At 42.0% G+C, this 23,782-nt stretch overlaps 1 protein-coding gene across 2 annotated transcripts in view; it reads left to right on the plus strand.

Annotated features, from left to right (window-relative positions):
• LOC141726962 (spindlin-Z-like) overlaps positions 1 to 23,782 on the plus strand; it is a 96,342-nt gene that overhangs the window by 52,317 nt on the left and 20,243 nt on the right. The window contains exons 2-3 of one of the 2 annotated variants that reach the window (XM_074532106.1): positions 2,783 to 3,008; positions 15,506 to 15,554. In XM_074532106.1, the coding sequence (XP_074388207.1) occupies positions 2,957 to 3,008; positions 15,506 to 15,554 (101 nt within the window). In that variant the 5' untranslated portion in view covers positions 2,783 to 2,956. The remainder of the gene's footprint in view (positions 1 to 2,782; positions 3,009 to 15,505; positions 15,555 to 23,782) is intronic. The other variant, XM_074532107.1, reaches the window with a different exon arrangement.

The raw sequence follows: 23,782 nt of genomic DNA on the forward strand, positions 1-23,782 counted from the left end.
GTCTGCAGCCTTCTTGCTGGTACTTTGTTACTGCCTACCTGAAAAAGCAGTAACAGGTAATAGTGGGACCTACCAGGCTGGGAAGTATCTTGGTGATGTCCCTTACCCAGGCCCCAGGAAGGCAGCATACTTCCCTATGGGTTGGGTCCAGTCAGCATATTGGACCCTTTGTTCCTTTCAGAAGAGTCGCCAATGACTACTACTTTACTACTACAACCCTTTTTTTTTTTAACTGAGGAGGTCATGATGCAGTGGGTAGGCTGCCCTGCCCTAGGCAACCCCTCCAGCCTGGATGGACTTTCATCCACATTCTCATTTCCCTGGTCCTCAGATTCCAGGGTTCATAACTATTGTGTAAGGGCATCTGGGAAGGTGAAGTAGCTCAGGAGGGGATTTGCCTGCCATCCTGAGTAGAAACCCATTTCTACACCCCTCCATCTCTACAGTCCCCTCCTTCTTCCTGGTGGGGAGAGGGTAGGATATCTATTGCTTCTTGTGAAGTAGATGATGGGTCATTTGTCTAAGGCATGGTAGAATCCCGCTCCACTGGTCAATCTCCTCAGAGTCCCTGATACTTCTTAGCCTTTCTACTTCTCTCAGCTCTGCCACTGGGCTGAGCAGATTTTTGATCTCATTGCACTTCACACAGCTGTTTTCTCTGTTGCCCTGTGTTCTGGTTTAGGGCAAATTTGGTAGAAAACTTCCAAAAGGGGCCTCTCCAGAAAGCAAACCCACGCGGCCCCTCCCCCCAACCGGTTTGGGAAGAATTTACTCAGAGAGAAGTGGAAAAAACCTGTTTATTTATCAGGCAAAGCACTCTCCAACACAAAAAATGAACAATACCAGATGACAAAACTCATTCATTGCTCTAAAGAGATGACAAATTCAGAAAGTCTCTCCTGTGGGTGGTCATTCTGTTATCAGTCCCTCCGGCACTGGGAAAGGCTGCTGTCCAGAGTAGGTGCCGGTAGGCTAAAAATTGCAAGCTCTCAGTGTTTCCCCGGGTCCCAGTCCAGAGCAGGTTTGAACGGTTCCAAAAAAAAAAGGGAAAGAAAAACAGTCCAGGGAACTTCTCTGCTTCAGCTAGCTAAACTAACTAAAAACCCATGGAGCGTGGTATTCTGCTTCATCCATGCCCAGACACCACAGTGGAGGAGTGAGAGCAGGCTGATAACAAAACTCTGTGCTTCTTCTTCTCCCCACCTTCACTCTCAGAGCCAGTCTTGAAGGCACAGAATATAATATCCAGCATAAACAGAACACCTGGTTGGGGATACAAGCATCATAACATCACCCTAGGATGTCCTCTAGGAGCAGTGGCTGACTCTGGCACTCCTTGCAGCCTAAGACCTGGATGGCTGTGAGTTTTTGTGAACACTCCATTTGGGTTGCCACATCCTTTCTGGTGTGCACAGAGGAAACATTCTGTCTAAGTCGAAACCATATCTGTGCTCCCTTGACGAGGGTGATGGCCATCAACTCAGCTAACTACTCCATCTGCAGAGCCTCAGTGCTCTCCCTGCACACCCTTCCTCGTGGTCTGCCATGCAAACAGCTGCACCTTGCCATGCATTGTTTGTGGGGTCTTTTTCCACAGAAGGTGGAAAAATCCCACTTGGCTTTTTTTTTTTTTTTGTTCAAGTCTATTGACAGATGGGTGCTGTAATGCAGACAAGAATGTTTAACTTCCATGCCTTGCATCTCTCACAGTAACCATCTGTGTAAAGCATAAAGGTGGTACAGACTGTGATATGTAATGTAGTTAATTCATGCTGTATAAACAGATATGTGTGGGTATAAAATATTGTAGAAATAATGTTTTAACCTCCCCAGCCAGGAACGGAGTTCTATTCAGATTGTAACTAATTCCTGGCAGCTCAAGATAGCATCAGGCCTGTTTAACGTCTGAATGGGACCTTCCTGGACCATCAACGATCACTTTTTTGTCTCCCTGCACCTGGGAGATGACATCGGGGCCTTCCTGGCCTGTGATTAATTGCTGTGTCCCAAGAATTTCACTAGATTCAGACACGTCCTGATTGCATCTGGGTACTCAGGGACCGATACCAACATATTATATGTGAAAGCAAACCTCCCCTGTGTACCTAGACTTCTGTCTGCAGACCGGGACCCCGTCTTTGTCTATTTCAACATATGTATGGAAATGGATTTATGTTCAAAGAAGTGAATAGAAAGATGTGGTCATCTTTGCCTCAGGCAGAATAAACTGTATATAAACCGGACGCTGGAAACACTCAGGGTGAACCTTTGAGGGGAAGCCGTCACTCTGTTGGACAAACCTCTGGTTTCACCCAGCGCCTGTACCCGGGACTGACGCTGTCTTGATTGTGGTGGTTGCTCGAAATTCTATTTTTTTGTAATTGACCCAATAAATCGTTGTTAAGTTTTTCATAATTTGGCTATCGATTTGATCATTTATAACAAAGACTAAGTTGAAAACTGTTATAGAAACTTTCAGAGGAAATAAGGAGTTTTGTCCCTGAAATACCATAAATTTTTTAAAACAGGAATAGCTGCTTTGTAACTTGGGGAGGGTGAGAATCCTATGCTTTCATGCTCTCTCTACTGGGTGTTTTTTGATTATAATTTTCAAATGTAGTATGGGAGTTCTGAAAATTAGTTCATAATATGGAATGCATCCAGTATAACAGAATATGAAGAGACTTCTCATCGAACATGAAAGAAAAAATATTCTGTTTCACTTCATTGTTTATTTTAACCAAATCTCAAATCAGACTATCTTTTCTGATTTGTTTTTCAGAGTGATATAACTGAAAGTGCTTTTCCTATATTTGAGGAAGAACGAATTGTTGATTGGACGGTATTTTAATAAGTAGCTGTTGTATTACGAGAATAAGAAGATATCTGGGGAGTTGGGAAGAACTGGATTTTGACCCTAGTCTAGCAGCTCTGCTGCTCACTTAAACACAGATGAATGAAGACCCCATTTGGAAAATCACCAGGTCAGCGGTCCAGAGCTGATGCAGGTGAGGTGTTACTGAATTTGAGTATTGTTGTTTTTTAGTGGGTAAAAAAGTGTCCTTACAGATTTTTCCTATGTACTCATGGTTTTATGAAACTGTTACTGTTTGGTTTTGATTGAGACGGTTGATGGTTGTTGGGTTTTTTTAAGATAAGAATTATTGGAATTGTGGGATTGAAAGGATATACATAAATTTAAGCTGTACAGAATTACATTTATGAAGTTGTACTGGTTTTGGCTAGGATTGAGTTAAATGTCTTTGCAGTAACTGGCCTGGTGCTATGTTTTGGATTTGTGCTGAAAAGTGTTGATAACATTGATGTTACTGCTGAACAGTGCTTATACAGTATCAAGGCCTTCTCTCTTTCTCATGTTGCAAGAGAAAGACAAACATAGGTGGTGATGGAATTATTTGCTGGATGTTTCCTAATTTTAGGTGTAGATTAGGAAAGTGTACCAGGTAGTCATTATTAGGAGACTTCAAAACCAACCTTAGTTTAAGGCAATTTTATGGGGTGCAGACTTTGAAATGTTATCTCCCCTTAGTTTTAACCACTCCCCTTTCAACAATAAGAAGAGACAAATATGAAGAGATAAGTGAAAAAATAGTTTACTAAAAAAAACCCCAGCAATAAACAAGAAAACAGCAATAACCACTAGATACAAAGGTGCTGAGTTACATGGCCCTCTCCCCGAGAAAAAAAGAGAACAATATGGCTACCACCTGGACAGCCCATGTGGCCCAGAGGACAAAGACAAGATGGCAGAGAAGCCCTCTTCTCCAGACTGTGCAGCCATGAGAGAGAACAAAGGAAAACAGAACAGCAACCAAGCCTCTGCAGTTCCAGAACTCCCCCCCACCCCCAAACAACAAAAGGAGCAGGGAAAAAGAAAACCTGGAAAAACCTATTTTTGTCCAAAAGGCTCCAATGCTGCCGAAACACTGGAAGAAACTTCCTGACAGTTGCAGACTCAACCTCCACTCAGTAGCTTGAAACTCATGTAGAGTGGCTCCAATGCTGCTGAAATGCTGATTCCTGTGAGGCAGTGGGAGGCAGGGACTCTCTTGCTCTTTTCTTGCTGAAAGACCATGCAATATGATATAAATTAAAATTATAGTGAGTTTGCTGTATTTTATTAAAATAATTTTAAAAAAATAACTGGGAGAAAAAAGCTATCAAAAGCACAACTAGGTTAAGTGACAAGAAGCTGGAATTAGAAAACCAAATCAGTTGTTATGAGTTAGAAGTAGTGGCTTCTTTGAAAAAGCTAGTTTTCCTCTGTCCTGCCTGTCTGCCTACAAAGGTGCAAGGAGCACAGTTGCCTGTCTCAAACACCATCAAGGTGTCCAGGTTCCAGCCAGGACAGAATTAATTTTTTTCAGTAGCCAGGAGGGGGCATGACTGGAGTATGGAGGTTATTCTATATCACCTCATGTCATTGCTGGGAGCAGGAGAAAGGGCTCTTTTATGGGGAGAAGGAGCTCCTTTCAGAAGAGAAAATATGGCAGAGGGAACCTTCCAGTATTGTCTGTTATCGTGGAGTTTTCCATGTGAATCATTTCTTTTCTTGTACATTCTGTTATTAATATTGCTGCTGTTACTGTTTATTATCTTATTGCTGTTTCCAACAAATTGTTCTTATCTCAACCCGTGATCTTTTCTTTTTGTGCCTCTAGCTCTCCTCTCCAGCTATCCACAGTGGGGAGGAGGAGGTGAAAACAGGGGAGCAAGAGAGAACAGTGTGTGGTTTGGAGAGTTGGTGGGGGCACTGAATTGGGAAGTACCATTCCTAAACCACGACACAAGGTCACAGAAGGAACTTGCCATAAGATAAGCCACCACAGTAGGAACTTGACTTAAGCACAAAAGGGAGGAATTTGCAACAGGAAGGCACTAATTCCAGGCCTGGTGAGGCAAGATCTGGTTAGCACATCCTGGTTAATGCATCCAGACAATAATTTCCACTGTGGAAAAGAGAGCAACTGCTCATACACATATCACCCCAAGTTATGGGAACAGCATCTGTAACCACTCTGTGATACTTAGAACTTGGACTGTGTAAAGGTGGTACCCTCAGAAGAACGATTCTGGGACCCCCACCACTGAGAAGCCTGGAGTGAAGAAGGACCAATGGGATGCCGCTGTATTCCGGGGTGGTGACTGTCTTGTGCTTGTTTTCTCTCTCTCTCTCTCTCTCCGCCCTTTACTCTTTTCTGTTTCTTTCTATCTCTCTACCTCACATTTATTGTAAAATGAAATCCGTATTGCATATGGTCTCATTTGCTACTTGGTCAGAAGCATCTCTCACTAATCAGATCTTACCAAAACAAAAGGCCTTTATTTGCTGTAAAGTAGGTTTAAAAGAAGAGAAAAATATATTTGACAGAAGTATCCAGGTTTTTGAAGTTTACCTCTACTGGGAAACAGACTTAATATTTCCATCTTGAGAAATAAAAGATAACACCCAAAATGGAGAAACAAAGGAAAGCCAAACTTGTTGCTTATCTTTTCACAACAGTAGAGCATGTGTCTACAGTCTCAGTAATTTTGTTAAAATATAGAGCAGACTCCCAGGATATAGTTTCAGTAGATCAGTCAGCTCCTTAGTGCTTGGCCTTGTGTTTGTGCTTCTAATTAGAGCATGTTTCTCCTCAATATAGGTGAATCCTGATTTTTTTTTAATTAACATAATCCAGTTGAATTGTCTGTGAGGTAAATTGTGATTACTCTGGTGTCCTGGTTATTGGTATTGTCTTTTGTCCTGGTTATTGGTATTGTCTTTGCTGTTCATTTTTCTTATTTCATTGCAGTTTACAGTAAATTGTTCTTATCTCAAGCTGTAATCTTTACCATTTTGTGCCTCCCATTCTCTTCTCCATCCCACCATGTGGGGTGGGGGGAGAAAAGTGAGCCAGTGGCACATGGTCTGGGGTGTTTTTGGTGGGAACACTAAATTGGGGAATACCATTCCTAAACCATGACACCTTGTGTTTACATTTATATTTCAACTTTTTGAGCCTAGTGATCACTTGTTTTATGCTGTACAAATGTAATGCATTGTCCTTTACAGTCCTTCCTAGCTGTTACCAGTACTGTCCTTGGGAATTAAGAGATTCCACTCCCAGATTCTACTACTTTAAGATGCAATGAAATCTTTTGGGAGAGTCAGGAATTCATTTGACCACTCTTCTCCTGGTCTGGTTTCCCAAACTCTTGGAGTTGACTTAGGGCGGGCAATATTAGGTGTAAATAAACACATCTCTGAAATTTTCAGGTCATTCAAAGTAATTCTGAAAGACATAAAATCAAGATTAATTCTCATGTGATTGCATGGTGTTTCCACAGCAGATACTGAAATATGATTTTTAAATGTCCAGCTTTTGCTGCCTGCCATAAAGACAGGATATTCTGAGAAATAAGCAGCTGTGGTTTGTTTTGAAGAGTCCATCTAATTTTGATAGACTGAATGGAGAGTACCATCTGATATGATGACAATTTAAAACGTTACTAGTAGCTTTCTCCCATCCCTCTTCCTTTTCTTTCCTCCTACCTGCTCCAATTGAAATGTGTGTACTTTCTCTACAGTCCACACCCTCAAAGAATGTTTATTTTATTTCTGTGTTGTCTTACCCTTTTTCCCTCTCTGTAAGGTAGAAGCATTCAGAAACAAGGCTCCTAGTTTTGCTATTGAATTTAACAGTATTTTAAGGATACATTAGGTAGAATTAATCCAGGCTCAAAAAGCAAAGGCCAACTGGCAATTAAATGCTTAAGTCATTTGTTCTTGACTTTTTATTATTGAAAATATTTAGGTTTTTAGTCATGAGAGATTGAGCCATATATATTTTCTTCTTCCTCAGATCTATCCAAGTTTGACTGTTTGCTGCTTATTATAAAGAAGCATAAAATTAATCACTTTGTGTATTTGTTTTTTGGTTTTTTTCCTTTCTGATCTTCAGTATTAACTTCTGGTTTTATATTCATGGCAAATTATATCAACACTGTTTATTTTGAATTATGTCTAAAACATGGAATTTCATGGAATGTGCAAGTTGAAACAGTAGCACTTGTCATTCCATAGTCAGGACAAGGTAAAGGATATGAACTTAAATCCATTCAATGACATTCATGGTATATAGAATCTGATAACTATCCATTATTGTTTTCTAATTACTGTTAACATCTTTGAAGTCACATTATTGCTTGAGACCAAACCAAGACAAGATTGACCCCAAAATACTTGACACACTAATTTTTGACTTGAAATATTTATCTGAATGTATTGCTGTACTGGGTTTGCATGGCAAGGTTTTGGTCACAGGGAGCTACAGGAGTGGCTTCTGTGAGATGCTGCTGGAAGCTTCACCTTATGTCTGGCAGAGCCAATGCCAGGTGGCTCCTAGACAGACCCACTACTGGCTAATGTTGAGCCAATCAGCAATGGTAGCAATGCATCTGGAGTAATACATCTAAGAAGGGAAAAAAAGTTATTGCACAGAAGTAATTGTGGCCAGAGAAGAGAGGAGAATATGGGAGAGGAACAACTCCGCAGACACCAAGGTCAGCACAGAAGGAGGGGGAGGACGTGCTCCAGGTGCCAGAGCTGAGATTGCTCTGCATCCTATGGTGAAGACCATAGTGATGTCAGACTGTCCCCCTGCAGCCCATGGAGGCCCCAGGGGGTGCAGAGATCCACCTGCAGCCCATGGAGGAGACCCACTGCCTGAAAGAAGGCTGTGAACCTGTGAGAAACCCGTGCTGGAGCAGCCTGTTCCTGAAGGACTGCACCCCATGGAAGGGACCTATGCTGGAGCAGTTCATGAAGAACTGCAACCTGTGGGAGGGACTCATGTTGGAGAAGTTTGTGGAGGACTGGCTCCTGTGGGAAGGACCCCACAGTGAAGAACGAGAAGGACTCCACTCCCTGAGGGGGAAGCAGCAGAAATGACACGTGATAAACTGACCCTCACCCCCAATCCCTGTCTCCCTGAACCACTGGAGGGAAGGAGGTAGAGAATCAGGAATAAAGTTAAGCCTGGGAAGGAGGGAGGAGTGGGGGGAAAGTGTTTTTAATATTTGATTTTACTTATTGTCTTTCTCTGATTTGATTGGTAATAAATGCAATTAATGTCCCCAAGTTGAGTCTTTTTTGCCTGTGATGGCAATCGGTGAATGATCTCTCCCTGTCCTTATCTCAATTTACGAACCTTTCATTGTATTTTCTCCCCTCTGTCCAACTGAGGAGGGAAGTGAGAAAGTGGCTTTGGTGGGCACCTGACATTCAACCAAGGTCAAGCCACCACAATTGCCCTTGAAATTGTTGGCAAGTTTTTAAATGTCTTCCTTTGAATTGGACACTTGACAGTGAGTGACTAATGCCAATTATGCTTCTGTCAGAAGCCATTTAGGTGATACTAGACATTTCAGGATGATTTGTGTAAACAAAGTTTCTGCTTTGCTTGTTATGCTTGGCATTCTCTGTTAAAGGTGACTATCAACATCATCAGCTAATCATACCTGATACATTTGGTGGCCTTTGATGACAGGACTAAAGAGGTGGTGGATGAGGGAAGAGCAGCTGACGTCACCTACCTGGACTTGTGCAAAGCATTTGACATCCTGGTCTCTAAACTGGAGAGACGTGGTTTTTATGGGTGGAGCAGTCAGTAGATAAGGAATTGACTGGATGGTCACTCTCAGACTTGTGGTCAACAGCTCAATGTCCAAGTGGAGATTAATGACAAGTGGTGTTCTTCAGGGGTCAGTATTGGGACCGGCACTGTTTTTTACCATCTTTTTCAGTGACATGGACAGTGGGATCGAGTCCACCCTCAGCAAGTTTGCCAACAATATCGAGCTGTGTGCTGTGGTCAACACGCTGGAGTGAAGGGATGCCATCCAGAGGGATCTTGACAGGTTTGAGAGGTGGATCTCTGTGAACCTCATGAAGTTCAACAAAGTCACATGCAAGGTCCTGCACCTGGGTTGGGGCAATCCCAAGCACAAATACTTGCTTGATGGAAAATGGATTGAGAGCAGCCCTGAGGAGAAGGACATGGAGATGTTAATGGATAAAGAGCTTGACATGAGACATCAATGTGTGCTTCCAGCCCAGAAAGCCAATTGTATCCTAGGCTGCATCGAAAGAAGTGTAGCCAGTAAGTTGAGGGAGGTGATTATCCCCCTCTACTCCATTCTGATGAGACCCTACCTGGAGTACTACTTTCAGATCTTGGACCCTGAACATAAAAAGGACATGATTCAACTAGAGCGAGTCCAGAGGAGGGCCACAAAGGTGATCAGAGGGATGGAACATCTCTCCTAGGACAACAGGCTGAGAGAGTTGGAGTTGTTCAACATGGAGAAGAGAAGGCTTCGGGGAGACCTTATAGCAGCCTTCCAGTACCTAAAGGAGGCCTACAGGCAAGCCAGAGAGGGATTTTTCACAAGAGCATGGAGTGATAGGACAAAGGGGAATGACTTGAAACTGAAAGGAGGTAGGTTTAGACTGGATATTAGAAAGAAATTCTTTACTTTGAGGGTGATGAGACACCAGAGCAGGTTGCCCAGAGAAGTTGTGGATGCCTCACCCCTGGAAGTGTTCAAGGCCAGGTTGGATCTGAAGGTGTCTCTGCTCATGGCAGGGGGGTTGGAACTAGATGATCTTAAAGGTCCCTTCCAACCCAAATCATTCTATGATTTTAATATATATGTTAAACATTAATGTATTAAAATATTTTTATTTGCTCTCAAATATTTTAAGTCATTAAGACATAGTAATCATTACAACATCATGTATTTACTAATAAATATTTTTGTAAAGAAACTGTGCAAGCTATTTGGAATTTTAAAAGTCTTCTGCACAGTTGATTTGTTGCCTTAGTGTAAGATAAGGTTTATGTCTACCTTATGCTGTGAGAGTTTATTTCTCCCTTTAATACCTGGGGGAAAAAAGTAAAATATACAGATGGAAAGAAATCCTAAAACATCAGAAGTTTAGTATTCCTATTCCTGCAGGAAAAACAAAAACAGAAAGGCATTTATATTGTGAATTTGTTCTAATGAGCTTTACCACTTGTCATGGTTTGACACTGACCAAACACCAGGCACTCCTGATAGCCACTCACGAGCCCTCCCCTGCTACAGCTGGGCGGAGGAAAGGAAAAAAAATTAATGAAGGCTTCATGAGTTGAGATGAGGACCATGAGAAAACACTCCAAGGGCAAAACAGGTTCAACTTAGAAGTACAAAGTGAATTTGTAACTAACACTGTCAGAGGAGGATAATGAGAAGCAAAATAAGCCCTTAAAAACACCTTTTTCCCCCAACCCCTCCCTCCTTCCCACCAACAGTGCAGGGAGACAGAGCATGGGGTTTTTGGTCAGTTCGTCACCCAAGATCTTCCACTGTTCATGGACAGAAGTTGCTCCCCTGCTATGCTGTGGGGTCCCTCCCACGGGGGACAGTTCTCCATGAGCTTCTCCAACGTGGTTTCAATCTCTCAAGAAGTAGTTCTCCCAAAACTGCTGCAATGTGAAATCCCCCCTTTGGCAGACAGTCCTTCCAAAACTGCTGCGGCATGGGTCACTCTTGCTTGGAGTGCAGTCCTCCAAGGACAGGCTGCTCCAGCCTGGAATCAGGGGCTTATCCCTCTGTATTTAGCATTGATGCAGCCTCACCTTGAGTATTGTGTGCACTTCTTGGCCCCTGCCCTAGGGTGATGTTATGATGCTTGTATCCCCAACCGGGTGTTCTGTTTATGCTGGATATTATATTCTGTGCCTTCAAGACTGGCTCTGAGAGTGAAGGCGGGGAGAAGAAGAAGCACAGAGTTTTGTTATCAGCCTGCTCTCACTCCTCCACTGTGGTGTCTGGACACGGATGGGACAGAACACCGTGCTCCATGGTTTTTTAGTTAGTTTAGCTAGCTGAAGCAGAGAAGTTCCCTGGACTGTTTTTCTTTCCCTTTTTTTTTTTTTTTTTGGAACCGTTCGAACCTGCTCTGGACTGGGACCCGGGGAAACACTGAGAGCTTGCAATTTTTAGCCTACCGGCACCTACTCTAGACAGCAGCCTTTCCCAGTGCTGGAGGGACTGATAACAGAATGACCACCCACAGGAGAGACTTTCTGAATTTGTCATCTCTTTAGAGCAATGAATGAGTTTTGTCATCTGGTATTGCTCGTTTTTGTGTTGGGGAGTGCTTTGCCTGATAAATAAACAGATTTTTTTCCACTTCTCTCTGAGTAAATTCTTCCCAAACTGGTTGGGGGGAGCGGCCTTGTGAGTTTGCTTTCTGGGGGGGCCACTTTTGGAGGTTTTCTCCCAAATTTGCCCTAAAACAGGACATCGCTCTAATTAAAAAAAGATGTGAAGGTTCTTTAATTGCCCAAGAAGAGGGCAACAATGCTGTTGACAGGACTGGAAGGAATGTCCTTTGAGGAATGGCAAAGGACTTTGGTCTTATCTAGCTTGGAAGAAAAAAGGCTAAACTGTGATCTCATTGCTCTCTACAGCTTCCTGAGTAGGGGAACTGGAAAGGGAAGTGCTGAGCTCTTCTCCCTGGTATCTAGTGACAGTACATGTGGGAATGGTTCAAAGCTGCATCAGGGGAGGTTTAGATTTGACCTTAGGAAGCATTTCTTTACCAAGAGGGTGGTCAAACTCTGGAACAGGCTTCCTAGAGAGGCAGTCAATGCCCCAAGCCTGTCAATCTTTGAGGCATTTGGACATTGTTTTTGTGGCCTTCTATTGAAGATGGAGGGAGAGACCCAACTTCCTTGTTCAGCATCTGACTCCGTTTATTCACTCAAACCATCACTTTTTATAACCGTGTTAATTAAGTTCATGCATATTGCAAACCCGAGCTCACAATAGGTCAGAGATAACATACCAACCCCTCCTTATGTTTCCAACACCAAGATTTGGGTTCTCAAAATTATTTTTGCTTTCCCAAAACAGCCAAAGATAGAATATCTACTTGTTATGAGAAAGCTGCCTGAGAACTCTGGTATGCAAGGTTCTCAAGGTCTTCATGTTTGTCACTTTTGCTTGTAATTAAAAACAACCTGAGAACTTCTACTGTTTACAGAAATCGGCTGTGAGAATTTTACTCCTCACAGCTGCTTTCTAAGCCATTTCTGAAAAAATCTCCAACAGCCTTCCTCTGGGCTCACTCTAACAGATCCATGTCTTTCTTTTGCTCAATTTCTTCATGTACCTTGTTACCATCTCTTCTTGTAAGTAGGCTATATTCACATTCTTCATCTAAGTGTTGCAACTTTTTATTAAACTGGGCACTACCTTAAGCTACCAACACAAGAAACTGAGCAGTACTGTTTGCTCAGTTGATTTTTCTCTAGAGCTAGGTATATGAACAAGCAAGTTCTTGAAATCTGTCAGGGCCCGTCAAGCTCATTTTTCTTTGACAGCAAAATGGGGTAGTCTACTGTCAAACTCTCAGTTCAGTGTTGTAAATATTTGTTAGTTTGGTACGTCATTTCATTCATGGAGACTGTGTATGAATAGTCAAGAAATTTTGCACGTAAGTGAATTTGAGAGAAAAAAAGACATCTGGCTGTAGAACTTGAGTTTTATCAAAAATAAGAGGTGCCTAAGGTGAACAGTTACTGAACAGGGCAAACACTCATTCTGAGTACAGTGCATAGCTTGTCCTTTGCATTTTTTGCAGCTTCTGTAATAGATCTTCCTTCTGTGTATCTTTAAGGCTACTTTTGTTTTGGAAGGCTAAATGTGTTGCACTGTATAGTAAGATTCAAAGTCTCTGAGCAGAGTACAGAAAACAAGTTTTGTGTTGAACCATCCTGCTAAATATGTGGGTATGCTTTTTATAGTGTTTTAACTACTTGAACTTATTTAGTTAAATCTTACTTTTTCTCATTGATCAGTAATGGAAAACATGAAGTCTGTGTGTTTGTGGTTTTTTACTTTGTGAGAACAGATTTTTTTTTTTTAATAAGTATGTTTTTAAACTTGTTTCCTCATATAATTAAGATGTGACTAATGACGGGGTGAAAATGCTTGTTCAGTTGGTGCAGTCAAGTCTCAAAAATCTTTTGGGCTTATATTCATATTTTTTGAGATATCTTTTAATTGCTAGCTGTTAGTTCTTATAAACATGTTCAAGGGAAGTTCTATTTCCTTGGTCTTTATTGCAAATAGCATCTTTACTGTAGCTATTTGCATGGAGGGCCTAATTTTTGAAAACTTCAAATTCCAGTTGTTGTTAAAACTGGAGATGCATATTTTCATGGATTCAGTACAAGCTTGAGTGTTGGAAACAAAATGTATGTAGTCTTATTTTAATTCTGCCACTTCTGTCACGTGATAGATGTCCTTTTATTTCTCCATAGGAAAATCCAAATATTAAAATATTTATGGAAACTGTTAAGGTTAATTGCACTTTCAGTGCTTAACTCTTGTGTGACACTATTGCTATTATGAAAATTAATTTTCTGAATACATATGCCAAAGCTATGCTTGGAACATGCACATAATGTTTAAGAATTTGTTTGGATCTGTAGAGAAACCTCAATTAAGTATTTCTCTGTAGGTGTGAATTTAAATGTCCATGGATTAAATTCTGAACATTTCTACAGATATATGAGGAGTTTTTTAATTGATAACATGCATGTGTCCAACACTCTCTGACTGTGTCCTTTTAGATATTCCATGTGTATAGGGTTTAATGCTTTAATGCCAATGTTAGTTTTATGAAGTGTGGTGGGTTGACCTTGGCTGGATGCCAGGTACCCACCAAAGCTGCTCTGCCACTCTCTTCTGTAACTGGACATGAGAAAGAAAATATAGTGAAAGGCTCATGGGTTAAGGATCAGGAGAGATCACTCACTGATTACCATAATGGGCAAAACAGACTCAGCTTAGGGATATTAATTGAATTTATTGCAAACAAAATCAGAGCAGGATAGTAAAATAAATCTTAAAAACACCTTTGCCCCATCCCTCCCTCCTTCCTCAGCTCTACCTCCTCCCTGCCAGAGGTGCAGAGAGACAGGGAAGGGGGGTTACAGTCAGTTCATCACAGGTTGCTTCTGCTGTTGCTCAGGCAGAGGAGTCCTTTACCTGTGCCAGCATGTGGTCCTGCCCATGGGATATAATTCGGCACAAACTTCTCCAATGGTAGTGCTTCCCATGGACTGCAGTTCTTTATTAACTGCTCCATCATGAGTCCCTTCCATGGGGTGCAGTCATCTGGGGACAGACTGCTCCAGCATGGGTCCCCCATGGGGTCACAAGTCCTACCAGGACCCTGCTCCATCACAGGTTTCATACAAATTCACAGCCTTCTTTCAGGCATTTGCCTACTCTGGTGTGGGACTCCTCCATGGGCTGCAGCAGGACAGCCTGCTTCACCATGGTCTGCACTATGGGCTGCAGGGAAATCTCGGCTCCAGCCCCTGGAGCACCTCCTGCCCCTCCTTCTGCACTGACCTGGGTGTCTGCAGAACTGTTCATCTCACATATTCTCACTCCTCTCTTCTCTGGCTGCAATTACAACTGCACAATAATTTATTTATTTTTTTTACTTCTTAAATGTGTAATCACAGAGGCATTACTACCATTTCTGATTTGCTCAGCCTTAGCCAGCAACAAATCCATCCTGGAGCCAGATGGCATTGGCTCTGTCAGACATGGGGGAAGCTTCTAGCAGCTTCTCATGGAAGCCACCCCTGTAGTTCCCCCTGCTGCAAAAACTGGGCCATGCAAACCCAATACATGAATTTCTTTATTTGACATTACATGGAACTTTGATTTAGCAGAATGATACAGCAATTTACTTAAATAACAGTGCAAGTACAAGCTACATTTAGCAGAGTATAGCAGTTGCAATGTACTGTTGCATCACAATACAAATGTGTTTGCCATTATTGGTCTCCATCACAATGCTGGCTGGGCATCCCCAGTTGTTGAGAAGAAATATGTGGGTTGAAACCGACTCAAGCCTGTTGCTCTATTCCAAGTTCTGTCTGTTAGTTGGACCATTTTTATAGTATATATGCTATACATAGTTTTTAAACTTGGTTTTGTCTCTATACTAAGTTTTTATAATGATTTTGGCTGAGCCATGTATACACCCATCCATTCTGGCCTCACTAATGCAGGAATATATGTATTTGATGATATTATCAACTCAAGGGCAGATACACAGCCATTTTAATCCCTTAACTGTTGTAGCCATTTATCTATAACAAAGGCTACCTTCAGTCTCCTTTGTGTCTAGTTCGGCTTTTTGTAACAGCTATCATCAGTAACTCCCTAATTCTTCACTTAACTTCATGAGTACGTAGTCCTTGCCTATCTCCTCAGCCTTCTTCCATTGTAGAAACTCATTGATAAATCCCATCATGATGTGTTTAAGCTTTTTTACTTGAAAAGGAGAACTTTTCTATAAGATATCTTTTTGACATTGTGTATAAACAGATTTTATTGTTCAATAATTCCATCATTTATATTGTAGGTCATGCGGGAGTCTCTGCAAGCATGATGAAGAAAAGAACTTCCCACAAGTAAGTTCCTAATACTTCCTCAAGTGTAGTTCTCAATAACTGGCAGTACCATTCTAGAAATGTATCTGTATTGTTCCAGTCATTTTGAAAAAAATGCGGAGCAGTATTCAAATGGTGTATGTGTGTAGAATCAGACTTAAATTCTTTTGGGAGGACAATGGGAAAGAATGCACCATTGGTACAGTTCTAAACATAATTTTGAATGTTATTCGGAGAGAAATTATTCTGTCAACAAAGTTCTGTAACTTATAATTCAGAAACAAGAGATTGCAAGCCAGAAATTGGGCATATGTACTCTAGGATTCATTGCAGCTTTAGTTTTTGAAAAGGTTTTTTTACCTGTTAAAAAAAATTCAATATACTGTAGTATGGCTACTATTTGTGTGAAGGTTACTTGCTTATCCTATACATTCATCATATTTATTATTCACTCTACTAGAATTTTAGATAGTAGTAGCTAAATGTTGCTATGAGTAAATGTGAAAAGATATAGGTAGTAGCTTAGACAAAATTTACCTTCATTTCGAACAGCTGGATGTATCTGGCTGCATCTCTGGTGGGTGAACTCTAAAATAAGCTAGAGAAAGGTGAAATTTATTAAAATGCTATTAGTTATATTTTGAGTATGAAGTCCTATAATGCTGATATACAACAGGCATAAATCCAAAACAATTTGTCTGGCAGAAATATCTTCCATGATTAACATTTGAATTAGTATTAACTATTTCTCAAATGCGACACCTGATGTAAAACTACTCTTAATTCCTTCCACCAACTCTTCATTATTCAGTCTTGTCTATCTCCTTACAAGGCAGACATAAACATTAATTTGTCTAGAGACAGGTAGAGTTAAAATTTAATTTCTTTTGTTCTTTTTCAACCGCTCAGAGAAAGGAGTGTATGATGGGAAGACTATCAGAGGTGGGTTGCCTTTTGTACTTGAGGGTGGCTAGATTTGTCTTTATCGTTATTTTGATATACACTTATTTAAATACCTAAATAGGTTGTATATTTTTTAGCATAAAGGCTTTTATGGGGCATATTAAGTCATGATCCTAAGTCACGTGATTTTGAGGCATTTAACTTAAGCACCCAGCTGAGCTTTATATTGATTTAGCCTAGTTTAATTGTTTAAGAATTGTTTGATGAAGGTTTTATTTTGTACCAAACCAAGATGACTTTGTGTGCTGCTCAATGACTTCTCCGCAAATGACACACTAGTATAGAGTTGTTTTTATTTCATATTCATTGCTTATATTTTTGAAATTAACAGTAAGTAGCACTGTAGACATGTTTAAACAAGTGAGATATGAATCACTGTTTAAAAATGTATGCTGATACTACTATGAGCCATTACCGCAGACCATTAATTAATAATGCATATTTTGTCATTGATTTAGTTATGATGACTTTTACATTCCTCATTAAAAGAAAAAGTGGAACAAGTTACTGGCACTTGAAGGTCGTAGGGGAGATTTTAAACTCAGTTCGTAAGTTCATAGGGGAGGGAAGAGCCACCAGGACAGAACAGGACGTAGTCCAGTAACTGAGGAAGAGATAAAATGAGCTGTGTGGATTAGTTTTCTAAATTCTTCTTAACTGAAATGTTAGTTAACCATTGACCCTTTTGGAAGGGGGTCCCATGGTCAGCTACAAAAGGGCAGTTCTTCTGAATGTTCTGTCAGTGTCAATGGGTAGTGATGATTTTTGCGAATAAAAAGTTGACTCTGTGTCAGATCAGTCAGTAGTCTCTTGGTTCTTATCTTTTCCACCCTTGGTGCATAAGGAAATAGTCTAACATCTTACCAGTTTCTCATAGTTGGCGGTTCAAGGACTTTGTGGTGAAGATTCTATCTGCCCCTTAACTGTCACTGTACTTATCCCTTGTGAATTTCTGATTGCAGTTTGAACTAACTTCTTGTGGTGGTTTATACTTGACTATGAGCCAAACTCCCACCCACCTGCTTACTCCCCTTCCTCAGTGAGGCAGGGGGAGAAAATAGAATGAGAATGTTCATGGCTCCAGATAAAGACAGGAAGGTTGCTTACTGTTACCAATTGAATGGGAGCTTCAGACAAGCCCTGTCTTAGCCTCAGATTTTTGGCAGCAGCCTAAATTAAGTTGGCCTACAACTAAAATAGCTCTGGCCTGCAAGTTCTAAGAATGGCAGATCAGGTCTATTATAAAATGAGTTATTTATTGAATAAGCAGGAGATAACCTACAAAAGGCCTTAAACAAAGTTACATATTACACAGTATAAAATGAAAAGAACTACTAGTAGATTACATAAAACAGTGCACGACATTAAGGTACCTATATTAAAGCAAGCAAAGAAATAGTATTGATTAGGAGTCATGTAAATTATCACCAAAATGACAATAGTGTACACGTGTTCCCTTCCCTCAACTCTTGGGAGAGTAACCAAAAAGCAGGTGTCCCAACTTTGGGGAGAAAGCCCCACACATTTCCAAGGAATGTGAAGAAGATTCCTGCTTTGTGAAAGTTTTGTGCAGCTTCTATACTTTGTAAAGTGAAGTGTCTGTCAGTCAGAAATTCCAGCTTATCTTTCCACATCTTGCTTCCACAGCAAGATGTTTATTGTCAGCTGAAAGCCTTAGTGCCATGTTGCCAAAATCTCTCACTACAAGACAAGCTGCCTTGATTATTTCACCAAAGCTCATGTGAAGATCATGTGAGGGGCAGGATGCCCTGAGTTATTTCACCAGCTAACAAGCAACAGATAAGGTCTTATGGTGGGGGAGATGCTCTGCTACACTTACCAGGCACTATCACAGGCAAAACAGGCTTGACTTGTGGAAAATTAATTTATTGCAAATTTAAATAGATTCAGGTGGTAAGAAACAGGAAGACAAACATTATAACAACACCTTTCTTTCCTCCTTTCCCATGTTTAATTAATTCCTTCACTCCAGACTCACCACCACCCCCAGGGTGCAGGGAAAATGAGGGAGGGGAGTTTACAGTCCCTACATAATGGTTGCTTTCCGCCACTCCTTTCCTCTTGTACTTAATTTCTTCCTGCTCTGGCATAGGTTCTCTACAGGTCACAGTTCCTGTCAGGAAAGTCTGATTCAGCATGGTCTCTTGTGGGGAAGACAGTCCTGTCAGTTAAACTCTGTTCTGGCATGGGTTCTCTATGGGTTCTCCATGGGCCTCAGTTCCTTCATTAAATACCTAACTGCTCCAGCATGAATCCTTTTCTTCCCCTCCTTCTCTGCCTGTCCAGTGGTGGTTTTTTTGCTCGTTGCTACATATGTTTTCACAAAGGCACCATAAAATTTGCTGATTGTCTCTCTCTACTTTAGCTGTCAGTGGGACCATTGCCAAGCCAGCTGGAACCAGCTGTGTCTGGCACAGGGTGGCCTGACTTCCTCTCATAGAGGCTACTTCTGCAGGTGTTGTCATGTCTGTATGTGTATGTGTGTCAATTATAAACTGTCATGGTTTGAGCCTGGCACAGAGCCAGTGCCCCCATGAAAACACCCTCTCCCTGGTGTCTGCTGTGAGATGTGACCAGGAATAAGCAAAACAGGCTCCAGCATAAGCATAAAGAAAACTTTATTACCTAACCTACAGGAAAATAGGAAAAAACTATAAGGAAAAGAAATTGAAGACCTTACAAAAAACACTTTCCTCCTCCCCACCACCAAAATTTCCCAATCCGATACATTCTCCCAAATCACCAACTGCCCAGCCTGGCACCACCCTTTAGAATACTCAAACTTCAGTTCATGAAGAGGAGAGGAGTCCTTCTTGTTCCATAGTCTTTCCCTGGAAACACGCTGAAACCTTGTGTGCTTCCATGTCACTTTGGCACCGCCCGGAAAGTCCTTTTGCCGCTTGTGACATCTTCCCTCCATGCCCAGTGCTCTCACCACTGTGCATGGACCAGAGCTGCTTCTAGGGCTGTCTTTTAAGGATGCCTTGTCTCACTCCAAAAAGGCACAGTCTCTGCTTTGGGACATCTGTCCCCCCCATATTTTTCCAACCCCCTGGGGCCGAGGGGTCCCCACGATGAACCCTCCTGGTTCTGAGGCACTGCTTCCCCCCAAGTGCAGTCTCTGTGTCACAGGAACAAACAGAGTCTATGGCCACACAAGAAAAGTCCAGCCAAAAGGCCACTCCAATCATCTCTCCCCACTCAGTTAAACTTCTCCACGTCCTTCAGGCCAGGTCCTTGTCTCATCTCACCTCTTATCTCCCTTCTTATTCAGCTCCGAGGAGGATCAGCATTTTTTTTGCAAGGTCCCAGTCATGAAGCAAAAGGGTTAAAAGTTCAGTCTCTGTCTGTCCCGGAGCACTCCGGTACTCCCACAGGCGCTGCTGTGGCCGGCCGGGCTGCACTCTCCCCCCCCTTCTCCTCCTGGGCCGGCTGCTATCAAATTCAGATGCCGGCTCTCCTCTCTCTCCCTCCTTGGGGGGGCAATGGCTGCCTGATGGCTGTCTCTTGGGGCTCCTCCACCCTTCCATCCTCAAGGGCCTTCTCACCCCCATCTCTGTCCAGGCCCCGGGCCTACCGCATGGCTGCCCCTGCCCCGCCCAGCAGCAGCAGCTGGACGAGGGAGGGCGATCTGACCTCCTTCCCTCGAAGTCCCAAGAGGCCTCCCAGGGCCGAAGCTCTGCTTTTAACCCCTGTGTATTCTCGGAGGTGTGTCCAAACCCCATTGGCCACACCAGATGCCAATATAAAAATCTGAGCACCATTGGTTTGACCACAACATCCCAGAATTCCCACTTCTTCCTGGTCAAACCACCTCACCAAAACCTTGCCACGTAAGCCCAATACACCTGTAATCCTAAGAAAATTATTTTCACAACTGAATGATGGCTTTTGAAGGAGGACAGAAAGTATTTTACAACGTCTGTCTTTAGTAATGTGCCTCACAGTCTGAATATTAAGGAAAAAGAGTTTATAACAATTCTCTGATCATATTATCCCCCATTAGTGACAGACTGTAATAGTATCAAAATAGTATCAAAATTCTGATTCAGGCCCTATTTTTAATAATTTTTCTACATGGTTCCATGAAATATAGAAATTGTACTGACCATTGCTACTCTTCTTCATTTGTACTCTTTTCTAAATTTCTTTGAATTTTCCATGATTTGGTTCTGCTAATAAAACCCTTTCTTGTTACAAGACTTCACTTATCAGCTTAGTGTCTTCAAGATAAATACTTAGTCACTGAGATGAGCAGCTCTGGTGCCAGCACAATCCATAGCATAGGGGGGATTCCTGAACCTGGGGGAGCCACAAGAGCCGCCAGGAGCCCACACTTGTGCTACAGCTGCTGATAAGACCTGGGTGGGGACAGGAGGAATGGTGGTCGACCCCCCCACCTCCATATGAAAGAAGCCCCTAGGGAGTGCTAGTGACACAATAGGGCTGTTTGCAGGGAAGGGCGTGCAAAAAAGGCACTGTAGCTCTGCCAACATAACCAGGAAGTAATGGTATCCAGCTGGCAGAAAGCTATGAACACTCTAAACTCTGCACCCACAATGAATGACAGTTTTTCAGACAGAGCTCTGGTGGGAAGATGCTGCTACCCATGTGTGGGGCTGCAGGGCATATCCTACTCTTATGCCAGTACTGTACAGCAGCAGTGAGCACAACTGGGGGAGGTTCACTCAGGTAGAGGAACTCCGCTGCTTAGCAACAAAGCTCTAGAACGTGATGAGTAGGTTGTTAAGGAGTATCAGGGAGAGTGAAAGACAGACTACTGGAATTGCCCCCTACCTTCCCTGCAGCAGGACTGTCAGGCAGACAGGGCATATGATATGGAATATTTTCTATCCTGTCTTTGCTTGGCAGAATGTGGTGACTTAAGCGATAGGGGACAATGGTGACAAGTTCCTGCTTGGTGTTATCAGCAATGAAGAGAGACGGGGACTCTGTGAAATTGTCAAAGAATCCAAATTTATTGTGAAGTATAACTGCTTATATACTTATTCTAGGAAGACTAGTAATGTTTTAAAACAATGATTGGGTTAATCATCGCATAAACAAACTTATACATTTTAAACATCTCTTGCTTGCAGAAGTTGATTCAATCTTCTTCCCTGTTCCAGTCTGATCCAATTTTCTTGCAATCTTCAAAGCTCTGTTTGTTCTTGCCAAGGCATCCTGTTATCAAATCTCTTATGCTAACCAAGTCCAAAGTCCATCATCTGTCTCGTGTGTCCCAATAGGTGTAGCAGAAGTAAGGAGAGGAGTCAGCAGAACTGCCACCTTGGACTTGTGGAGGGCACACTTCAGCCTGTTTAGGGGCCTGGTTGAAAGAGTCCCTTGAGAGGCAGTCCTGAAGGACAAAGGAGTCCAGGAAGGCTGAACATTCTTCAAGAAGAAAATGTTAAAGGCTCAGGCCATCCCAGTGTGCTGAAAGAGAAGCTGACAGGGAAGAAGACCAGCCTGGCTGAACAGAGAGCTTTGGCTGGAATTCAGGGAAAAAAGGAGAGTTTATGACCATTGGAAGAAAGGACAGTCAGTTCAGGAGGACTACAAGGATGTTGAGAGGTTGTGCAGGGAGAAAATTGGAAGGGCCAAAGCCCAACTAGAACTTAATCTGACTACTGCTGTAAAAGACAATAAAAACTGTTTCTAAAAATATATTAGCAACAAAAGGAGGGCTAAGGAGAATTTCCATCCTTTTTTGGATGAGGGGGGAAACATAATGACAAAAGATGAGGAAAAGACTAAGGTAATGAAGGTCTTCTTTGCCTCAGTCTTTAATAGCAAAACCAGTTGTCTTCAGGGTACCCAGCCCACTGACCTGTAAGACAGGCAGGGAGCAGAATGAGCCCCCATAATCAAAGAGGAAATAGTCAGCAACCTGCTACACCTCTTAGACACATACTAGTCTATGGAGCAGGACAGGATCCATCCAAGGTTACTGAGGGAGCTGGTGAAAGTTCTCATTAAGCCACTTTGAATAATTTGCCATCAGTCCCAGTTAACTGGGGAGGTCTCAGTTGATTGGAAGTTTGCAAATATAATGTACATCTACAAGAAGGGCTGGAAGGAGGATCCAGGGAACTACAGGACTGTCAGCCTGACCTTGATCCTTGGGAATGCTATGGAACAGATTATCTTGAATGCCATCATGCAGCACACACAAGACAACCATTTGATCACATCCAGTCAGCTTGGATTTATGAAAGGCAGGTCCTGTTTCACTGACCTTATCTCCTTCTATGACAATGTTACCCTCTTAGTAGACAAGGGAAAGGCTGTGAATGTTGTCTACCTGACCTTCAGTATACTAACGACGATTGATAAAGAGACAGGGTCTCCATGGTTTGCAGACATGAAGCTGTTTATTGATACACACAGCTGAGTTTATATACCTTTTCAGCTGTAACTAAAAATAGCACAACTATAACATTTATGTAACTAAGTAACATTGCTTAATTCAAAGCCTTGTACATACTAGCACAGGTATGTGCAATCTTAAATAATTTCTGCTTACCAAGCACATTGTACCAAGCACACCGTTAACTTTTGCTTTCCTTCTTCAGAGTTCTGCTTTCTATTGCCAAGGCTTATGGCCTACTAATACTAACATATCCACTTCTGCCATGAGCTGAAGAGTGCTTCCAGCTCAGCTTTCTAGTTGTATTTCTACATGTCCCCCTTTCTTTTCCACCAGTAAAATTTTCTTTGTGGATTTATCAATCAGTCTCTGAACACATTGCAAAACACATGGCAAACAAATCATCATAAGCAATAATATGGCTAAAATATAAATTCCTGTTTTAGCTAAGTGTTTAAGCCAGCCAGTAAGCCTCCATCCCCCAAGTGTATGCCCAAGCCAGTCACTATCATCTACTACTCTTAATTTGGTTATACTGTCTCGAAGGACCTGTATGTTAGCATGAATAGACAAAGAGTTGTCAGAAAGATTCATGCAGCATAAGCCTACAAAATCCTTGCAACCGTGTCCATGCGCCAAAAGCAAAATATCTATCGCAGATCTACTTTGCAGCATATCATGTCTCACGCTATCAACAACTGTTAATAAGCCTGTTAAAGCAGAGCTAGTAGCATTAGTTTGCTTTGCAAGCCAGCAGCCAAGGTTATTTAAAGCTTTTAATGCGTGTGTCATGCCTATAGATGGAATAATTGAGGCAAATACTCGGGCTTCAATGTTCCAGGATTCGATGTTATCATCCCAATTTAGGCTATGTGTGTGTGCTACACTTTGCTCG

Source organism: Zonotrichia albicollis, chromosome W, assembly GCF_047830755.1.
Source record: "Zonotrichia albicollis isolate bZonAlb1 chromosome W, bZonAlb1.hap1, whole genome shotgun sequence".
In the NCBI taxonomy this organism is placed as follows: Eukaryota; Metazoa; Chordata; class Aves; order Passeriformes; family Passerellidae; genus Zonotrichia; species Zonotrichia albicollis.